The sequence below is a fragment of the Lissotriton vulgaris genome, chromosome 5, assembly GCF_964263255.1.
Source record: "Lissotriton vulgaris chromosome 5, aLisVul1.2, whole genome shotgun sequence".
Classification (NCBI taxonomy): domain Eukaryota; kingdom Metazoa; phylum Chordata; class Amphibia; order Caudata; family Salamandridae; genus Lissotriton; species Lissotriton vulgaris.
The window spans coordinates 1,521,244,922-1,521,264,155 of NC_141693.1; the positions used below are offsets into that span (position 1 = coordinate 1,521,244,922).

The 19,234-nt window shown below is 49.0% G+C and overlaps 1 protein-coding gene across 1 annotated transcript in view; it reads left to right on the forward strand.

Moving 5' to 3' along the window:
- The window catches only part of SLC6A17 (solute carrier family 6 member 17), a 304,194-nt gene that overhangs the window by 256,096 nt on the left and 28,864 nt on the right, over positions 1 to 19,234 (forward strand). Inside the window, exons 8-9 of the mRNA XM_086920393.1 lie at positions 16,004 to 16,245; positions 17,551 to 17,743. Coding sequence (XP_086776519.1) covers positions 16,004 to 16,245; positions 17,551 to 17,743 — 435 coding nt within the window. The remainder of the gene's footprint in view (positions 1 to 16,003; positions 16,246 to 17,550; positions 17,744 to 19,234) is intronic.

Genomic DNA, 19,234 nt, shown 5'->3' on the forward strand with positions numbered 1-19,234 from the left:
TCTGCTCTCTGGGTGAAGTTCCAGTTTGTGGTAGCCGGCATTGAGGTCAAGTTTTGTAAACCACTTGGCCCCATTGAGGTCCGCCACAATGTCATCCATAGTGGGTGTGAGGTGCTGCTCCCGCTTCACTGCCTGATTAGGAAGTCCCATGTCAACACACAGCCGAATTGCTCCGGGTTGTTTTGGTTTGGGAGCAACACCCAGCGGTGATACCCAAGGGGTGGGGCCCAAAACCTTCTCAATCACACCTAGCTGCTCTAGTTTCCTCAGTTCTTCCTCCACCTGAGGGCGTAGGTGAAATGGCACCCTTCTGATGTCTGAGCGCAGTTAGTTTAACTGTGGGGTCGATATGTAGCTTGAAAAACTTTCCTTTGGCTGGAACTCTTTGAGGATGTCTTGGGCATGTAGGTCATGTACCTGGTTGGCAAGGAAAACCAACTCCAAGTCCTCTGCCATGTGGCAGCCAAGGAGTGTACCCCTCTTTCCTTTGGTGACATGGATACAGTGTCCCTCGCTGGCCACTTCGACCTCAATTACCCCTCGCAGGGGAAGCGACTCAGTACCTCCGTACATATAGATTTTTGCTTTGGAGGGTGACAGTGGTGGTCGTGGGGATAGTGGTTCCTACTGGTCACTGTCCATGACATTCACTGAGGCTCCGGTGTCTATGAGCGCCTTGACTGTGGATCCTGCCATTGTGATAGAGCACACGGTGGGGGCCCACAGAGTGGGCCGTCTCGGCTCACGAACAATACTATGAAGATGTTGTCACATCTGTACCCAGACCATAACCCGTAGGGCGGAGTCTCTCTGCTCCAGTGGGTCTTCCAGCGACCACGGTCTGACTGCTGTCAATACTCCTTGCTGTACCGAAAGGGGGCTAGGGAGCCGCCGTGGTGTGGCCCATCTGTTGTGGGGCTTGCTGCTGGGGCTGTTGCAGAGGCACCGGGGCAACAGCACCATATTGATTCGGGGCACTCGTCTCTTTTGTTGAGGCATGTGTGTGCGCAGACGCCTGTGCTTATGTTGACTTTTGCTTGACTGTCTCAATGTTTGTTGGGCCCCAAAATCAAACTCGGCGCTGAGTTGCAGCGTGGAACCTTGCACGACTTCTGCTGTGACGACGTGACCTTGCTTTTAGGTGACCTCTCTGACACTGTCCCATTGGTGCACTTGCCTTGGCCAAGGCTTGTTACTGTGCACCTAATCTTCTGTTTAACAGGCCGTGTTCTATCCCTTAGAACTTGCTGACCCTTGGGGAAGGCACGCATGTGTGCGTGATGTTAGGATGGCAGAGGGATTCAGCCTTGTGCCGTGTGCACTCCCTGCAGCACCGCACTGACTGGTGCAGACGTGCTTGAGCAGGCCACTCCATGATGAGTCACGCGACAGTGACTCTGGCTGTGCGCTCACTCTCTGATCTCAATTGACCTTGCAGGCACATCGGCCCAAGATCCTCCGCACCGCAGCACACGCAGGTGGGCACCCGCTGTTGGGGCCGTCGATGAGGTTTTGTCGGGCTGGGGGCACCGCCCTGGGCGCACGCAGCAGCCGATGTGCGCCACACTTCACCGCGGCCAGCTGAACGGTGGGCTCGACCTATGACAGCAGTATCGTGGTTGGGACCCACCTCGTCACCAGTGTAGAGTTTGGGTGCACCTCGAAACTCCGCAGGAGGTCAGAAAAGGCCTAGTGCTAAGGGATTAAATAATTACAACATACACGCAGTGATATGGTGTGGGCCAAGATCCGAGCGGTCATGCGCCCTTTTATTTATACCTTCGGGCGAGCCCGCCCTCCAGGTGCATGCGCACTAGCAACATATTATGTTGCGGGCTGGGTGGCTCCGTCACTACAGGGGCCCCCTGGAGCTCGGGCCCCCCTCACTGCACGGGCTATTGTTATGCATCCTCAGTCCCAGTACCTAATTTACCCCTCAGATAATGCCTGCACTATTAAGAAAAGTGTGGTGATGACAGGACCTAAAGCGGCCTAAAAAATATTTATTGCCCATTCAGAGATATTAGCACAGCTCAGTCAAATATTAAATGCAGGTTCTCCCTCGCGCAAGTGAATCTTCCTTATTATCGCCAGTTATTTGATAAAAAACTATGCTTCAGATGTCCTAGGCCAGGCATAATATCTGAATAGCTTTCCAGACCAAACAGCAGCCAGTAACTCTCTTTCAGGACTGGAATGGCATCGTTCCATTCCCCTACTCACTACTGGATCAAATCCAATGCTGTTCTGTCCGAATTTGCTTTTTTTGGTACCTTTCATTTGAACCTTTACCCGTTGGTCTGTTATTGTGTCATTCACATTTTTCCTCTGCTCACTACACCATGCACCATACACCATAGGGAAATGGGTCAACCATTGTCAAACCTCTCTGAGTGATGGTGTTCTGTCACATACAAAGTAGCTCTCTTCAGCGCTAGGAGACTACTATAGCAATGAGGTTTTTTTACACCAAGACATATTTTTGCTTTTAGATTAATGAGGGCCTACCAGCTTCCCTAACAATAACGTTTTGCAAAAACAAACAAGTAGTGACAAAGCCAAAAGGCTTCCTGGCAATATCAGACTTACTGGCTTTGCAAATGCTTGCTTTCTTATTGATAGCGAATGAGATGGTGGGCTTGTGGTGTTGGCTGGGTTTTAACCATCTGGAATAAATCAGCAGTGAAACAGGCACCCACCCCTCCTACATTCTAAATACGTCATTTATATTGAGCATCTGTTCTAGTGTTTCAAGTCTGCGTAGTGTCCTTTTTCAAACAATCCCTCTGTAGGTACCAATTCTGCTGACTCAATCTCTTCTATAATCCACTCATCCTGAAATGTATAAAACATGATGATCAGGTCTTCCCTCACGTCAATGGAACTTAGCACATTCTATGTTTACTATGGTCAGCCTGTACATTTAGATGATTTTATGGGACTACACCTGGAAAACACCAAGGGCCAGATGTAGGAGCCCTAATACCGGTCGGAAACGGCCGAATTCGGCCGTTTCCGACCGGTATTACGGTTTCCTTATGTAGGGGGCTACATAAGTACAGATTCAGTAATTTTACCGATTCTGTACATTTACCGATTCGGTAAAATACCGAATCGGTAAATGTACAGAATCGGTAAATAGAGATGTAGGTGGCACTCTGAAGAGTGCCACAGGCCTTCAAGAGTCGGTATTTTACCACCCAATCCTACTGGAGAAGTGTGGCTCACTGGTTAGAGGAGGCAGACCTGGAAGCAGAGGTCAGCCCGGGACCAGGGTTCAATTCCTGGCTCGGCGGGGTCTTGAGTCCTAAAAATGTCCATGGACTCGACAATTCACGCTCCGGTGCCTACTCGATTCACGGGTTCACACTCTGCGACTCTGGGCAATAGCTTGCTTAATCTTGCTGCGGGATGCCTGGCTTTCACCTTGCGGATACCCTGCCGGGGTTATCTCACAGGGGAATACCAGGACGGGTTCCCTAAGAAAGCGCTTAGAAACCGCTCGGTGATTTGCGCTATATAAATTCATTTACATTTACTAGGTGTAAAATACCGAATCCAGGTGTGCATGCACACCTGTGCCATGTGACACACAGACATGCCCTTAGGGGGACAAGCCTGTAATTGGGGTGCTAGAGGGTGTCAAAGTGACACCCCCTGCACTCTTGCACGAATAGGTAATTACCGAATCGGTAAATACCGATTCGGTATTCCACATTGATTCCCATGGGCTTCAAGGCCCATAGGAATCAATGGGGGATACCGATTCGGTATTTACAGAATCGGTAAATACCGAATCTTACAGATTCGGTATTTACCGAATCAGAATTACCTACATTTCCCCCCCTCTAATTTACCACTTCTTAAATACCGAATCGGTATGATTCGGTATTTTAGAAGTGGTAAATTAGATTTACCTACATCGGGCCCCAAGTTTCTTACTAAATATGCTAAGAAGCTCCTTTTTTCTGGATGCCTGTTTTAGAAATCCAAAAGTATAGAAAAAAATATGCTAAACATATACTTCGATTTTCAAAAAACAAGTGTTAATCTCTAGTTTGCCCTAATTATCCAGTTTGTATGACATAATTACAAATTGCATTCATTGTATGCTGACTGTGCAGAATAGCCTTGAACTATTCTCTTATTTCCTTGCCCTGTATGTCCCATTCATTTTCAAGTTCTCTTCCACCTTTACAATAGCAATTAGGAAATCACTATTTCTAATGTATGACACTAATGGAGTTTTATTTAGCGATTCATAGTGTGTCGCAAAAACGACCTACCTGATGAATATTAATGAGGTAGGTCGCAATTTGGGACCCATTAGGAATCAAACCCATCACAGGGATAGTGCCCTGTAGAGGTCAGCAGACCACCATACCTGTGATTGCTTTTAAATAAAGCAGTCTTTTTTTTAATGCAATGTGTATTCCTTAAACGAAAACAGGATGCATTTAAATTTAAAAGTCTATTTTTTTTAAATTGTGTTTGTTTTGGAGTACTCAGTGGCCATTTGGATCACTGCCTTCTCTCAAAAAAATTTATTTTTTACATTTACGAATGGAAGCGGGTCTCAAGGGACCCCTTACCATTCACGAATGCATTACAACTACACTTCGGTAGTTGGTAAATTATTAATGTTTAGCAAATGGAATTGAGTCACAAAACGTTATTATATACCATTCCGATATAGTATTAGGAAGGGATGCCCGTTCCAAATACCATATTGGTATTTGGGCGCAAAACAAAATTGTGAGTTGGCAACATGCTACTGAATTGCAGTTTAGGTTTTATACCCACCAAAATGTTTTTTTGCAGTTTTGCTAACGGAGTTCTTAGGTCGACTACAAACAACGTATTCACTTGTTCTCCCTTTGATTGTTAGTTTAAGTTCTTTGTCTCATATATTATTGGTTCAGTCCACATCTCCAACCTAGCTAAGGCATTATCCAAACACCTGGCTGCCTCACCTCTAGGAGGTATTTTTGTGTTTAGCAGGCAGTGAAAACGTTCAGACCTCTCAGATCACACAAAATAGTTTTGTAGGGTAGACAGCAAGGCTCTCAAACAGACCTTCTGCTTACAAGACACGTAGGGTGGACTTTAGAAACATCCTATTAAACACTGGCTTTTATAGACTAGTCTCTTTCAGCATTGACTTGAAACTTTGTCAATCAGAGCTTGGCTCAGCCCAAAGGATTCTTTCTCTCTCACCTCATGATACCTACTGTTAGGGGGTGTCTTTGCACCTCCCGTGCAGAGCTTGCATTGAACTACATGAGGAGCTACTTTATAATGATAGACCTTTCTGTCTGCTCCTGCAGGCTTCCTCCTGTGTGTGATGTTTCTGTCTCTCTTTCTACTCCTCGTACCCTCACCTACCTCTTCTTTCCTTTTCTGTGTCCTCTTCATTTCCCCCTTCCATTGCCCTCTCACATCTACATTGAGCCCCTCCCTGCTTCCCCTGTACATTTTTTGTTTCGCCTACAGCCAATTTTGCGTATCTCTAACTCCCCTTACCTTTCTATTCCCCCTTCTTCGGCTGTATCCTCTTTGTCCCCTACTTGCCACCCCCTCTCACTGGCATAGCACTTTCTTGCTTACCAACAATCTTTCTTTAAAGCCATCTGTGCCAGGTATTTTTTTTATTTCGTAGAAAGAAAGGTAGGCTTTACTGAAAGCATCCATAACTTAAGAACACTAATTTGTATTTATTTATAATTCAAAAGAACATTGGTTGCAAGAAAGCCTATACTTTAGACCTTCCTTACTTAGTAGAAAGTAAGACAAGGCTAAAGTGATGGCTCACTAGCCATCAAATCTTTATACGAAATAGAAACAATAAACAAGACTGTATAGAAGGCCTGGGATCCTTCAATCTAGTCTATCTTTGTTTCTATGTCTTTCTTTAATGTGCTTAAACTGCGTGTGTTAGCAAATTGAACTCAGACTTAATGGCTTTGCTAAGGCTAGTCTCCTCTCAGTTACCATCTTGCTTACCATCAATAGACACAACATATGTAGAAAACTCTGTTTTCCAGTTTCTTTCAGGGCATCAGAGGAGCCTCTTTAATTTGAAACAAAGGTTGGTTGGTCCTTGGTGTGGTTTTCGGCCAACCTTTTAGTCAAGTCAAGTCAAGTCAATAAATTTCTATAGCGCGCTACATACCCAGAGGGTCTCAAGGCGCTTGAGGAAGGGTGGGGAATTACTTGTCAAATATCCACGTTTTAAGTTGCTTTCTGAATGTTAGGTGGTTCTGAGTAAGGCGAAGATGAGTGGGAAGTGAGTTCCAGGTTTTAGCTGCCAGGTAGGAGAAGGATCTACCTCCCATGGTGGTTTTGTTGATGCAAGGTACAGTGGCAAGGGCTTGGTTGGAGGATCGTAGCTGGCGGGAGGGGGTGTAGAAGGACAGTCGTGTGTTGAGGCATTCGGGTCCGATTTCGTAGAGTGCTTTGTGTGCGTGGGTTAGGAGCCGGAAAGTAATCCTCTTATTGACGGGGAGCCAGTGGAGGTTTTTCAGGTGGCCAGAGATGTGTTCTTTACGCGGTATGTCTAATATGAGCCTGGCTGAAGCGTTCTGGATGCGTTGGAGTTTTTTCTGGATTTTTGCGGTGGTACCGGCGTAGAGGGTGTTTCCGTAGTCCAGTCGGTTCGTGACCAGAGCGTGAGTGACTGTTTTTCTAGTTTCGGTGGGGATCCAGCGAAATGTTTTTTTGAGCATGCGAAGAATGTTGAAGCAAGATGAAGAAACGGCGTTGACTTGTCTGTTCATCGAGAGTGAGGAATCCAGGATGACGCCCAGGTTGCGTGCGTGGTCCGTCGGGATAGGTGCTTTTCCAAGGGCCTCTGGCCACCAAGAGTCATCCCAGGCGGAGGGGGAGGTGCCTAGGATGAGGACTTCTGTTTTGTCTGAGTTCAGTTTCAGACGGCTGTGCTTCATCCATTCGGCTACTTCTTTCATTCCTTCATGCAGGTTGGTTTTGGCCGTGTTCGGGTCTTTAGTGAGTGATAGGATCAGTTGAGTGTCGTCGGCGTAGGAGATGATGTTGAGGTTGTGTTGGCGTGCGATGGCCGCGAGGGGGCTCATGTATACGTTGAAGAGGGTGGGGCTGAGTGAGGACCCTTGGGGTACGCCGCAGATGACTTCAGTGGCCTCTGACTTGAATGGTGGGAGGCGGACTCTCTGGGTTCTTCCGGTGAGGAACGAGGTGATCCATTCCAGTGCTTTTCCATGGATTCCAACGTTTCTGAGGCGTTGTAAAAGGGTGCTATGACAGACCGTGTCGAAGGCTGCGGAGAGGTCGAGGAGGATGAGGGCGACTGTGTCTCCATTGTCCAGTAGAGTTCGAATGTCGTCTGTTGCTGCGATGAGGGCGGTTTCAGTGCTGTGCTTGGCTCGGAAGCCGGATTGTGAGGAGTCAAGGGATTTGTTGGTTTCGAGGAATGCGGCGAGCTGGTTGTTGACCGCTTTCTCGATGACTTTGGCCGGGAATGGAAGGAGTGAGATAGGGCGGTAGTTTTTGAGTTCGGTGGGGTCAGCTGTGGGTTTCTTCAGGAGGGCGCTGAGTTCGGCATGTTTCCAGCTTTCCGGGAAGGTTGCGGAGTTGAGGGAGCAGTTGATGACGTCTCGGAGGTGCGGTGCTATAATGGAGTCTGCTTTGTTAAAGATGTGGTGAGGGCATGGGTCTGTGGGGGATCCTGAGTGGATAGAGTTCATCAGACGGATGGTGTCCTCAGTGGAGATTGGCTTCCAGTCATTGAGGATGTTCAGGGGGGTGGGGGTCCTGCAGGGGGTTGGGTGGGTTGGTCTTCGGGTCGGTTGTCGAAGCTGTTGTGGATGTCTGCAATTTTGTTGTGGAAGAATGAGGCTAGGGAGTCGCAGAGGGCTTGAGAGGGGGTGATGTCGTTGGAGTTGGCCGAGGGGTTGGTAAATTCCTTGACGATGTTGAATAATTCCTTGCTGTTGTGGGCGTTGTTATCTAGTCGGTCCTTGAAAGCGGCTTTCTTGGCATTCCGGATCAGTTGGTGGTGTATGCGGGTGGCGTTTTTGAAGGCGTCCTTGGTGCTGGTGGTTGGGTCTTTTTTCCAGGCCTTCTCAAGGGAGCGGCAGAGTTTCTTGGATTTCTTAAGATCATCGTTGAACCAGGAGGCCTTCTTGCTGCCTAGTTTGATTTGTCGTTTTTTCAGTGGTGCTAAGATGTCGGCGCTGTTGGATAACCATTGGGTGAGGTTAGTGGCTGCTTGGTCTGGGTTTGAGGAGTGGGCTGGGGGGTTTTGAAGAAGCGATGAGGAGATCTGGTTGATGGTGATTTTGTTCCAGTTTCTTTGCAGAGTGGGTTGGGGGTGGTTGTTGGAAGTGGGCTTGTTGTAGGTGAAGTGAACACAGCTGTTGTCAGTCCAAAGGAGAGCTGTGGTGTGGCTGAAGGAGACATGTTTGCTGGAGGTGAAGATAGGGTCGAGTGTGTGACCTGCGATGTGGGTGGAGGTGGTGACAAGTTGTTTAAGTCCGAGGTTGGCGAGGTTGTCCAAAAGGTGTGCGCGGGGTCCTGGTGGCCTGTAAAGGAGGGTGCCTCTGAGTGTGGTTTTGGGGTCGATGTGGATCTGGAAGTGAAGGTGTTCAGAGTTGGCGAGATTGACGTCTGAGCTGGTATAGATGCGGATGGATTTCTTATGGACGATAGCGATACCTCCTCCTGTGTGGCCGGTACGGTCCTTGCGTATGATCTTATAGTCTTCCGGGATGGCAATGGTGATGTCTGGGGCTGATGTGGCGTTCATCCATGTTTCTGTTAGGAAGGCGACGTCCGGAGAGATGGTGTCTAGTAGATTCCAGAGGTCAATGGCGTGCCTGTGGACCGATCGGGTGTTGAGCAGGATGCATTGTAGGTGGTTGGGGTCAGATATCTGTTGTGTGATCGTAGATGAGGAGTTGTTCTTGGTGCCGTCGAACTTGCAGGAGTTGCAGGAAAAGGGTCCATGGGTGTGTCCAGGGGCGGCATGGACGCAGTTGAGGGAACGGCCGGAGTTGAGGGCTAGGAGGATGGTGGCATCGTAAGTAATGCGGGAGGGGTGGACATTACGAGGACCAGGGGCTCTGGCGCTGGGCGCGGTCCAGGCGCGGACGGGCGTAGACGGGCTTACCTTTGGCGCACCTTCGGCGCGGACGTAGCGCGTGGACGCTGCGTGTTGGTACATCTGACATAAATGGAGAGTGGAGGGGGCGGAGCGTGGGAGGGTCAGCAGGGAGGCGGGGGCGAGGTCGAGGGAGGGCTCGGGTCAACCTGGGAAATGGCCGAACAACAACAACAACAAGGAGCAATGGAGCGCTATGAGGGCCAAAAAGATGCGAGTTCGTGCGCGGAGACAGTGGAGATCGTGACACACTTTGAATAAGACACAGCCAATGCAATGCAGACAATGCGCAGCTACAATAATTACAGGTACTGCTCGGTAAAAGCGATAGCAGTTAACAATCAGCCAAAGCGCTATGAAAATAAATGAGCAACAGTGCGCGCTAGCAAGTACAATAACAGTGCCCAGTCAGCAAAGCAGATGTAGGCGCTACGATACCACAGGTGAGGGAGGAAGCGGGGGGAGCGACCACTCGCGTTGGAGGCAAGATAAACATCTCTCAGGCCTGCCATTGCAGCCTGTGTGTTCAGTTTTGAACTGAAATTTCGACCTGGGAAAAACCTTTTGCCAGGCCTATACCTTCCTTTTTAATATATATAATTCAATCAATCAATCAATCAATCAATCAATCAATCAATCAATCAATCAAATAAAGCGCACTACTCACCCGGAGGGTCTCAAGGCGCATGGGGTGGGGGGGGCGCTGCTGCTCGAACAGCCAGGTCTTGAGCTTCTTCCTGAAGGAGAGGTGGTCTTGGGTCAGGCGCAGGTCAGTCGGGAGGGAGTTCCAGGTCTTGGCGGCCAGGTAGGAGAAGGACCTTCCTCCTGTTGTCGCTCTTCGGATGCGGGGGACGGCGGCGAGGGCGTGGCTGGTTGATCGGAGATGGCGTTTGGGAGCGTAGAAGTTGAGGCGGTTGTTGAGGTAGCTCGGGCCTTGGTCGTGTAGGGCTTTGTGTGCGTGGGTGAGGAGACGGAAGGTGATTCTCTTGTTGACGGGGAGCCAGTGCAGGTCTCTCAGATGTCCAGAGATGTGGCTGCGTCGGGGGATGTCGAGGATGAGTCTGGCTGAGGCGTTCTGGATCCGCTGGAGTCTCTTCTGGAGCTTGGCGGTGGTTCCGGCGTAGAGGGCGTTGCCGTAGTCCAGACGGCTGGTGACGAGGGCCTGGGTGACCATCTTCCTGGTCTCGGTGGGGATCCACCGGAAGATCTTCCGTAGCATGCGCAGGATGTTGAAGCACGACGAGGAGACGGCGTTGACTTGTCTGGTCATGGAGAGGGAGGAGTCCAGGATGAAGCCTAGGTTGCGTGCATGGTCTGTCGGTTTGGGTGCGGTGCCCAGGGCGGGGGGCCACCAGGAGTCGTCCCAGGCGGAGGGCGAGGAGCCCAGGATGAGGACTTCCGTCTTGTCAGAGTTCAGTTTCAGGCGGCTGGTCGTCATCCACTCGGCTACATCTTTCATCCCTTCGTGAAGGTTGACTCTGGCGGCGGTGGGGTCGTTGGTCAGGGAGAGGATCAGCTGGGTGTCGTCAGCGTAGGAGATGATGTTGAGGTTGTGTTGGCGTGCGATGGCCGCTAGGGGGCTCATGTAGATGTTGAAAAGGGTGGGGCTGAGCGAGGATCCTTGAGGGACGCCGCAGATGACTTCGGTGGCCTCTGACTTGTACGGTGGTAGGCGGACTCTCTGTGTTCTTCCGTCGAGGAAGGAGATGATCCATTCCAGTGCCTTCTCCTGGACTCCGACGTTGCTGAGGCGCTGCACTAGGGTGCGGTGGCAGACAGTGTTGAATGCCGCGTAGAGGTCTAGTAGGATGAGGGCTGCTGTTTCTCCGTTGTCCAGCAGGGCTCGGATGTCATCGGTGGCAGCGATGAGGGCGGTCTCGGTGCTGTGGTTGTCTCGGAAGCCAGACTGTGAGGGGTCGAGGGATCCATTCGTCTCGAGGAAGGCGGCCAGCTGTTTGTTGACGGTCTTCTCGATGACTTTGGCTGGAAATGGGAGGAGCGAGATGGGGCGGTAATTCTTGAGTTCGGTGGGGTCCGATGTTGGTTTCTTTAGTAGAACGCTGAGTTCGGCGTGCTTCCAGCTCTCAGGGAAGGTGGCGGTGTCGAAGGAGGTGTTGATGATGTCCCGCAGGTGGGGTGCGATGACAGCATCAGCCTTGTTGAAGACGTGGTGAGGGCAGGGGTCGGTCGGAGATCCGGAGTGGATAGAGTTCATAGTGCGGATGGTGTCTTCTGTGTTGATCGGAGTCCAGGCGCTGAGGGTGGTGGTGGGAGGCGTTGGTGCGGTCGTGGGGAGCGTTGTGTGTGTGCTGAAGCTGTTGTGTATGTCAGCACCCACAGAGTAGGCTCTAAGCAGCCAAGAGGGCAGGGTGGTGTGTATTTAAAAAGTTGGAATCAATCTATATTCAGGACGGTGTGCGGATGAAGCGGAGAGCGAGGGGAGTGCTCGTTCTGACTCTGCAGAGGTGTGAAAATTGTAATTCAGGAGTGGGCCGACCAGGTCGCAGACTCAACCACCCCCCTGCAGAGATTTATAGAAATCCTTCACTCAGAGACACGCATGTCTACCCCTCACAAGTAGACGATGCACTGTTAAACAGTATCCCAGAGTTTGGGACAAATTGTTGTATTAATGTTTGTTTACTATGTCTGTACAATGGGAAGATACTCCTGACTCCATGGATTATTCATAGATGAGGCTTGATAACGTAGTCATAGTTATTGCATGATAACAGATGGTCATGGATTGTATAGTAATGTACCTGTTTAAATTCCCTACCATGTATAGTTCTGATGTCACTAAATGTATCTTTGGCTACTTACAGGGCTAATATCTGAGGTGGAGGGCACCCTCTGCCTCACCACCTCCAGCGAAACCTTCCCTCCTCTGAACACCTGTACTTCCAGATCCAGACCACCCCCAAAGCCACACCCCAAGGAACCTTCATCTACCGACCTCCCTGGCCCCCGAACACCATTCGCCACCAACATCACCGACTTTATAACACCCCACTCCATCGCCTCAAGAAACTAGATACTCATTGGAGACCTGAACTTCCACCTCAACAACCCCGACCCCAATTCCACTATCCTTCGTGCAACCTCGCCAGCATCGGACTTAAACAACTCGTCAACACACCGACCCACAGAGCAGGACACACCCTCGACCCCATCTTCACGGCAGGAAACAGTGTCCCATTCAGCCACACAACGCAGCTGCCATGGACCGACCACCACTGAGTACACTTCGCCATCAACAAACCCAAGGCAACCAAACCAGCCTGACACCCATCACAAAGGAACTGGAGCAAGGTTACCAACGAGCAACTTAACTTCACCCTCACCGAGACAACCACATCTAGGCACCCAATGCAAATGACATAGCCAGAGAACTCCACACTGGATCTCCAACTGCACAGACGAGCTTGCCCCGCTATCCAACTCCAACAGACAATGCCCTAGGAAAGCCGCCTGGTTCACCACCGCTCTCCAAGAAGTCAGACGCACTTGCAGACACCTGGAGAAGAACTGGAGAAACGCCAAGACAACCGAAAACTACACCACCTTCATGGACGCCATGACTGACTACCACAACCAGATCAGACCCACCTTGAGGAACCTCATCCACAACAAAATCCTGCCCAACTCCACCCACTCCAAGGAACTTTACAGTGTCATTTAAGAATTCACCAACCCATGCAGCATAGCCACAGACATCACCCCATCCCAAGACCTCTCCGACAAGTTTGGAAACTATTTCTACCTCAAGATCAAAAACCTCTATGACCATCCACCAGGCACCACAGACGGCCCCCTAACCCCCAGAAACACCAGCCAGACCACCATCTCCAACTGGACACCGATCACGTCCGAAGACACCACTTCGACCATGAAAAGCATCCACTCGGGGGCCCCCACCGTCCCCTGCCCCCCTCACATCTACCACAGAGCCGCGGCCACCATCGCACCCGAGCTACAACACACCATCAACACCACCTTCAAAACAGGCACCTTCCCAGATGACTGGAAGCACGCAGAAGTCAGACCCCTGCTCAGGAAGCCCACAGCTGACCCCACCGATCTCAAGAACTATCGGCCCATCTCGCTCCGCCCCTTTGCAGCCAAAGTTGCAGAGAAAACAGTCAACAGGAAACTGACACGATTCATTGAAGAGAATGCCGTCCTCGACCCATCCCAATCCGGATTCCGAAGCAACAACAGCCTAGAGACTGCCCTGCTCGCTGCCACAGAAGACATCCACACCCTCCCGGATCAAGGCCACTCCGCAGCCCTCATCTTACTCGAACTATCAGCGGCCTTCAACACCATCTCCCACTGCACACTAGTCGCCAGACTACACGACGCAGGCATACAAGGAACAGCCCTGGACTGGATCCGATCATTCCTCACCGGAAGAAGCCAAGGGATCAGACTCCCACCCTGCCTCTCCGACCCCACAAAAATCACCTGCGAATTCCCACAGGGTTCATCACTGAGCCTCACCCTCTTCAAAATCTTCATGGCCACCCCTTACAGCCATCATCTGACAACACGGCCTCAACATCGTATCCTACGCCGACGACACCCAGCTCATCCTCTCCCTCACCAAAGACTCCACCACTGCCAAACTCAACTTCCAGAAAAAAAAGCAAGACGTTGCAGTCTGGATGACCAACAGCTGCCTGAAGCTCAACGCAGAGAAGACAGATGTCCTCGTCCTCTGTACCACCCCTTTTGCATGGGACAGCACCCGTTGGCCGGCCGCCCTTGGAAGCCCAACTCCCCCCTCAGACCAACACCGGACCCAAATACCTCAACGACAGAATCAACTTCCACGAACCCAAAAGAAACCTCCGATCTTCTAACCTCGTACTGGCCCAAACCCCGCGCATCCACAGAGCCAGAGCAGGTCAGAAGATCCTTCTCTCACATTGCAGCCAAGACCTGGAATAAGCTATCAGCAGACATCAGATGCGCCCCCTCCCTGAACACCTTCAGGAAGACCCTCAAGACCTGGCTCTTTGGCTAAACAGATCTACGGACCCCCACCCCTCAGTGCCTTGAGACCCTCACGGGTGAGTAGCGCGCTTACAATTCTCTGATTGATTGATTGAATATCTGAATAATGAAATTAGTAGTCTTCTACTTGTTTATTACTATGTAACTGAAAATACCAATGAAGACATACTTTAAATTAATTTTTTTAAAGTCTGGCATGTACTTTAAAGTTGTACCTGTCCTGGTAGTGAAATACTCATACACTTGTTTTTTGCTACTGCAAGGCCTACCTCTCTCATAGGATATCATTTGGTAACTTCATTACATTAATTAAGAGATAACCTTCCATTGAGAGCAGATGTGAATATCGAGTTTGGCAGCTAAAGAATTGGTAGGGTGGGCCATCACTGACTTGATAAGGGGAGGAACTGTCACCTACCACACTTGCACATCGCAAAGTCTCTGCCTAATCATACTTACAAAGGCTTTCACACTTGTCTTTTGTGCCCTCCAGACAAGCTGGGGCTGGGGCAGGGAAGCAAGAAATTCCAAATACCTCTGGGTAAAAAATTCCAGAACCTTCTCCTACTTCAAAGCTGGTACCAAGTATAAATAATGGACCCTCAGACCCAACTCGTCAGATCACTACTGGACTTGTGGAGTCTGCTAGGAAGAAGGGCTGCCCAACTGTGAAGTCTGCCCTGCTGACCAGCTTGCTGACCAAGGAATGCAGTTACCGCACCGGGGATTTTCTACTGCTGTGAACCTCCCAGCTGAATTCAGGCTGCCTCTGTGGACCCAGGACTCCAGCAAATCTCCAAGGGTCAGTTGCTTTGCCCTCTCCCTGTCCTAAGCCATAGGGACATAACGGGCTTCTTCAACAGTGATACATTTCCTTGCATCTTGACACAGCTTGGTACAGTTTGCTCTTGATGCCTATCCAGCATGACGTAGCTTGTCCTCAATGCTGACCCAGCTCATCGCAAGCCCTTGTAAGCCCAGGTGGCTCCCTCGATGCTAGCACAGGTCATCACATCACATCTTGTCAACAACTCATCTACCTGTTTGTGTGCGAAGCATCTCCTTGATGATGGCTCATGGACCTACTGCTGCGCAACTCATCTCAAGGCCAAACCTCGGATGTCAGCTAATAGTTGCCAACTCCTCAATGCCAGCCTGTGCAGCGCCACGTAAGGACTTCGCATCTCAACACCCATGTCCACAAGCTACTTTCGCAGTCGACTGAACTCAGTCCTGTATCTGGCCCACTCTCCATCGTGGTCAGCATGAACTTAAGACTTTATACCCTGTCTACTGCAAACAGATAATAGCATTTGCCCCTTTTTGCTTTTTAGCGCTTGATTTTAATAAAATCTTTAAGATTCCATATCTCCTGTTCTACTAATTTAATTATTTTCATTTTGATTTCAAATATTTATTACATTTTCGTCTATTTTTCTAAATTGGCGTGGGATTTTTCTTGTGTTGTGTTGACACTTTATTTCTGTTTGAAGTGCTGTATAAATATCTCACGCATTGCCTCTAAGTTAAGCCTGACTGCTTTCTGCTAAGCTACCAGAGGGTTAAGCCAGGTTAATTTGGGAACTTTGTGACTTCACCCTGACAAGAATTGTGGATGGTTCTTCACTAGGGTTGAGGTCCAAACTTTGAGTAGCAGTATTCTGTGAAGGTCGGGAGACTAACACTTCTTCTGGATATCTCCTTATCCTCTCGAACCCCCTAATGCGTTGCACTATTTTTAAATTTAGAATTTTTTTCATTTCTATTGTACATTACATTGTTATTCCTTTTCCATACCTTTAGCTCCTGTTTGACTTCCTCTACTGGATTCTTATCTCTGTTTCACAGCTTGAAAAGATGCTGGACCCGCAAGTGTGGCGAGAAGCAGCGACGCAGGTGTTTTTCGCGCTGGGCCTTGGCTTTGGAGGAGTCATTGCGTTCTCAAGTTACAACAAGCAGGACAATAACTGCCACTTTGATGCAGCCCTTGTCTCCATCATTAACTTCTTCACCTCCGTCTTGGCTACTGTGGTGGTCTTCGCTGTGCTTGGGTTTAAGGCCAATGTCATGAATGAGAAGTGCGTGGTGGAGTAAGTGCTTCCACGTTCGCCGTTTACCTTCTCCCAGCCGGGTTAGTAGACGTAGACCAGATCCAGAAGGAGAACGCCTGCCTCAGTGCATGAAAATACTGAACCATCTGGAATTGCATGGGGATACTGGAGTTCAGTCCTGAAAGAGCACAGGGATACTGGTGCACTGGCCTTGAGGGTGCAAGGGGGACATTAGAGTCCTGTGAGGAGCGTGGCAATATCAGAGGGAAGATGTGCGGTGTGCATCACAGTAACAGTCTTTAGTCCTGTGATGTGCATGCAAGACTTGGACTGCGCAAGGGGCATGAGGATGGCATGAAATGGAATGAGGTGAAGGGGAGTGCGGATAGCATGGAGGTGTGGGATCATCGGCTGAAGTTTGGTGGGAGCAGCCAGACCAAAACATTATTGTGAGAGTCCATGAACAGCTAAAGTGTTCAGACGGAGATGATGCTGAGGCATGATTGGAAATATCTGCAGCGTGATCTTTGTCTATGGGTGACTTTCATTTAATGGAAGAATGTACTCAAATTTAAGATTTTGTAAGGGTGTCCTTAATATTAGATGTCTTCAGCATTGCACTGCAGTTAGAGGCATTTGGAGGAGGCATTAATCTTGAGTGTCTTGAAAGGTGCACCTAAGACTGGGAAGTTGGCATGGTGTGCTGATGAAGAGCGCTGAGCGGTGTGCTGACGTGTGGAAGTTCAGATGATACTCTGATGATGGGGCAGAGTTAGTGCAGCAAGGATGGAATGCAACAGTCATGCTAACAGCAGGTCTGGGAAGGAGAGAGCACATCTCTCAGCAGGAATGTTCCTACAGTGGCTGCCTTTCTAGCAAAGAATCCTGTTCACAACAGGCTGCCAAATGTACAAATATTCCAGCAGCCTGGCACCATAATACCCTACCAATCGGGTCTTTCTTTGTTAGGATCCTACAGAGCTTAGGACCAAGTTACGAAGGCAAACCCTTCACTGACTTAGGACCAGACATTTAAATGCTTTACCATTGCTATTAAGATGGTTCACACTTCGATGCCATGTTGTCACTGGCAGCATTGATAAAATGGCAATGCAGTCTTCACGGGATTCTTGCTCTTACCGGGGTGCATTGATCATATGTTGGTGCAGTGTTCATACTAAGGTGTGATGCTCTAGCTGGAATACCTTGATCACATTTGAATGCAGTGTTCACAGTGAAGTTGTGTTCTCTCATTGGGGTGCATTGATCACATGACGCTGCATTCTTCGCAATGGGGCCAGTTTGCTGCCATCTCACCCCCTTTCCTGTTGATTCTCTCTTTAGGAATGCGGAGCGGATTCTTGGATACCTGAATACTCAAGTCTTGAGCCATGACCTGATCCCAACACATGTAAACTTCTCACACCTGACTGCCCAGGACTACCATGAGATGTATGGCGTGATCAAGACTGTCAAGGAGGACCACTTCCAGGACTTGGGGCTGGACGCCTGTTTGCTGGAAGAGGAGCTGAACAAGGTCTGCACCTGCCGCTGAATGATACGTGGTTGCTATGTCTTTGCATGCCAGCACACTAAGGTGGATGGTTGTCCGTGTCATTTGCAGTATACAACACGAAGTGCACTCTCTTTACATGCACACACCTGTTCAGAGAATCGCTCAGTTGGAAGGGAGCTAGTTTCTCTGAAGTTCAGGATTCTCCAGGAGCTACATAACGCAGACCGTGCTATAGAGTGCCACAGAAATTTATGCAGAGCATCATGTACAGAGGAAGCCTTAGGATTCTTCTTTCTTAACTACAGGTATTATGTAGTAAGGGATGGTCTGCTTTTTTACTCCAACTCGTAGAGTTAGTTAAATCTAATGTTTCACTGCTCTCAGAAGAAATAGCCCACCCTTCTCTCTCTTCATACCATGCCAGTCATAAGGAGTCAACCTATCCTGATAGCAGTGGGCTGGGTTTAATGGGTTTCTAACATTGCACCGCTGTGCATCCACCTTAACAAAGTCCTGGGTTTTGTACACAGCAGACAAACATGAAACACAGGACAAGAAGAAAAGCTTTCCAAGTGGGAAATAACATTTATTTTTTGAACGAGTATACATGATTTATGCTTAGGTTACACAGAGATGGGAAGGCTTGCAACAAAAACATAGGACTTGGAGAGTCCTAGTTACACTGCCTTGGTGCAACCAAGTCACCAACACTTGTGCAGCGAAGTTCCAAAGAGGCATGGGTATAGGATGCTCTCTGAGTGCAAAATCTTACGAAAACAAACGTGTCTGCGAGCTTTGAACTGGTGGTGAGTGCCTCCTCGTTGCTGCCCTCCGACTGGACGCGACAAAGCACGGTGGAGTCTATCTGCAGGCGCCTGTCCCAGCTGCCTGGACTTTACGCCACGCATTCGCTTGATTGACAGCCATGTAACCCTTTTGCTGCTGTTCTTGGCTGCAGCGAGTCTCTGGCACACTACATTTATATACAAACAATGAGATTCTATCTTGTTTTTCTTATTTTTTTAAATTTTATTGTGATGTGTGAGAAAGCTGCTCCATAGAAATGTAAGGGAGAAGCACTATGTGTTTTTAAAAACACATAGTGCTTCTCCCTTACATTTCTAGGGAGCAGCTTTCTCACACATCACAATAAAATTTAAAAAATAAGAAAAACAAGATAGAATCTCATTGTTTGTATACAGTCTAACTGGAGGTAGATTCTATCTATCAGAAACCTCTATCCTCCTTCTCTTTGTAGTTTTGACACTACATTTAAAAAGAAATTTCCCTAAAAATACAAATGAGAAAGCTCTTTGTAATGGCCTCTCAATTTTAAAGTTAATCTATAATCGTCAGTGTTCCAAACTGAAGTCCAGTCCTGAAGGTCACCCCATCAAACATTGTATGATTGGTCAAGTTATTACTTCAGAAACACTGGGGGGCAAATTTATCATATTATTTTGTGGCCCTTGCGTTACGCAAGGGCAACACAACACTAAAGTCAGAATTACC